An 876-nucleotide genomic window follows, 5' to 3' on the forward strand; every position below is an offset into this window, starting at 1 on the left:
TCTTCGTCTTGTTCTTCTTTTTCTTTTTTTCTTTTTGTTTTTTCTTTTTTGTTTTTTCTTTTTTTCTTTTTTGTTTTTTCTCTGCTTCTCCCTCGTCTTTCTGCTTCTCCTTGGTTTATTTATTTATTTATTTATTTGTTTTTTCTTCACTAACAATTGATTACTTATTTATTTAATTTATTTCATTTACTTTGTGTGTTTATTTTGTTTCTTTTGTTATTTTGTTTATTTTTGTTTCTATGTATTTGTTGTTTTTATTTTTTATCTGCCTCTGTCTCTCTTTGTATTTTATTTTCTTTCTATCCTCGTCAACGCCTCATTATATTTATATATATATTTAATTATATTTAATTATATATATAATTATATTTATAAAAAACACACACACATATATATATATATATATACATATTTATCTATCTATCTCTGTGTGTGTATGCAACAGTTGGTGGCTCTATGCGCGGAGAAGAGCGGCAGCGGCAGCAGCAGCAGCAGCAGCAGCAGCAGCAGCAGCAGCAGCAGCAGCAGCAGGCGTCGTTTTGAGTCTTGTTTTCAGTTTAAGGGTAGAACATACTGGCTATCTGCTGCAGCAATCAGAGAAATAATAATAGAAGCAGCAGCAGGAGCATCCCGCAGCATGGGGCTGCTGCTGGGTTTACCCTCTATATGTAGAAACCTAAAAACAAAACAAAAACAAAAAACTTTTTCTCTGCTTCTTCATTCGCTGCTGCATGCAGCCTTTAAAGAACTCAGCGCAGATCAATGCACCACCAAGTAACTAATTTATATACTCTTGTTTTTATTTTTTTTTATTTTATATATATATATATATATATATATATATATATATATATATATATATATATATATATATAT

At 29.9% G+C, this 876-nt stretch overlaps 1 protein-coding gene across 1 annotated transcript in view; it reads left to right on the top strand.

The window, feature by feature from the left end:
* The window catches only part of EMH_0073210 (uncharacterized protein), a gene marked incomplete at both ends in the record, with an annotated part of 995 nt that extends 452 nt beyond the window's left edge, over positions 1 to 543 (top strand). The window contains one exon of the mRNA XM_013499298.1: positions 446 to 543. Within this exon, the coding sequence (XP_013354752.1) occupies positions 446 to 543 (98 nt within the window). The remainder of the gene's footprint in view (positions 1 to 445) is intronic.
* Between the last annotated feature and the right edge of the window lie 333 nt (positions 544 to 876).

This window comes from Eimeria mitis, genomic scaffold, assembly GCF_000499745.2.
Source record: "Eimeria mitis Houghton genomic scaffold, Emh_scaff4190, whole genome shotgun sequence".
Taxonomy (NCBI): Eukaryota; Apicomplexa; class Conoidasida; order Eucoccidiorida; family Eimeriidae; genus Eimeria; species Eimeria mitis.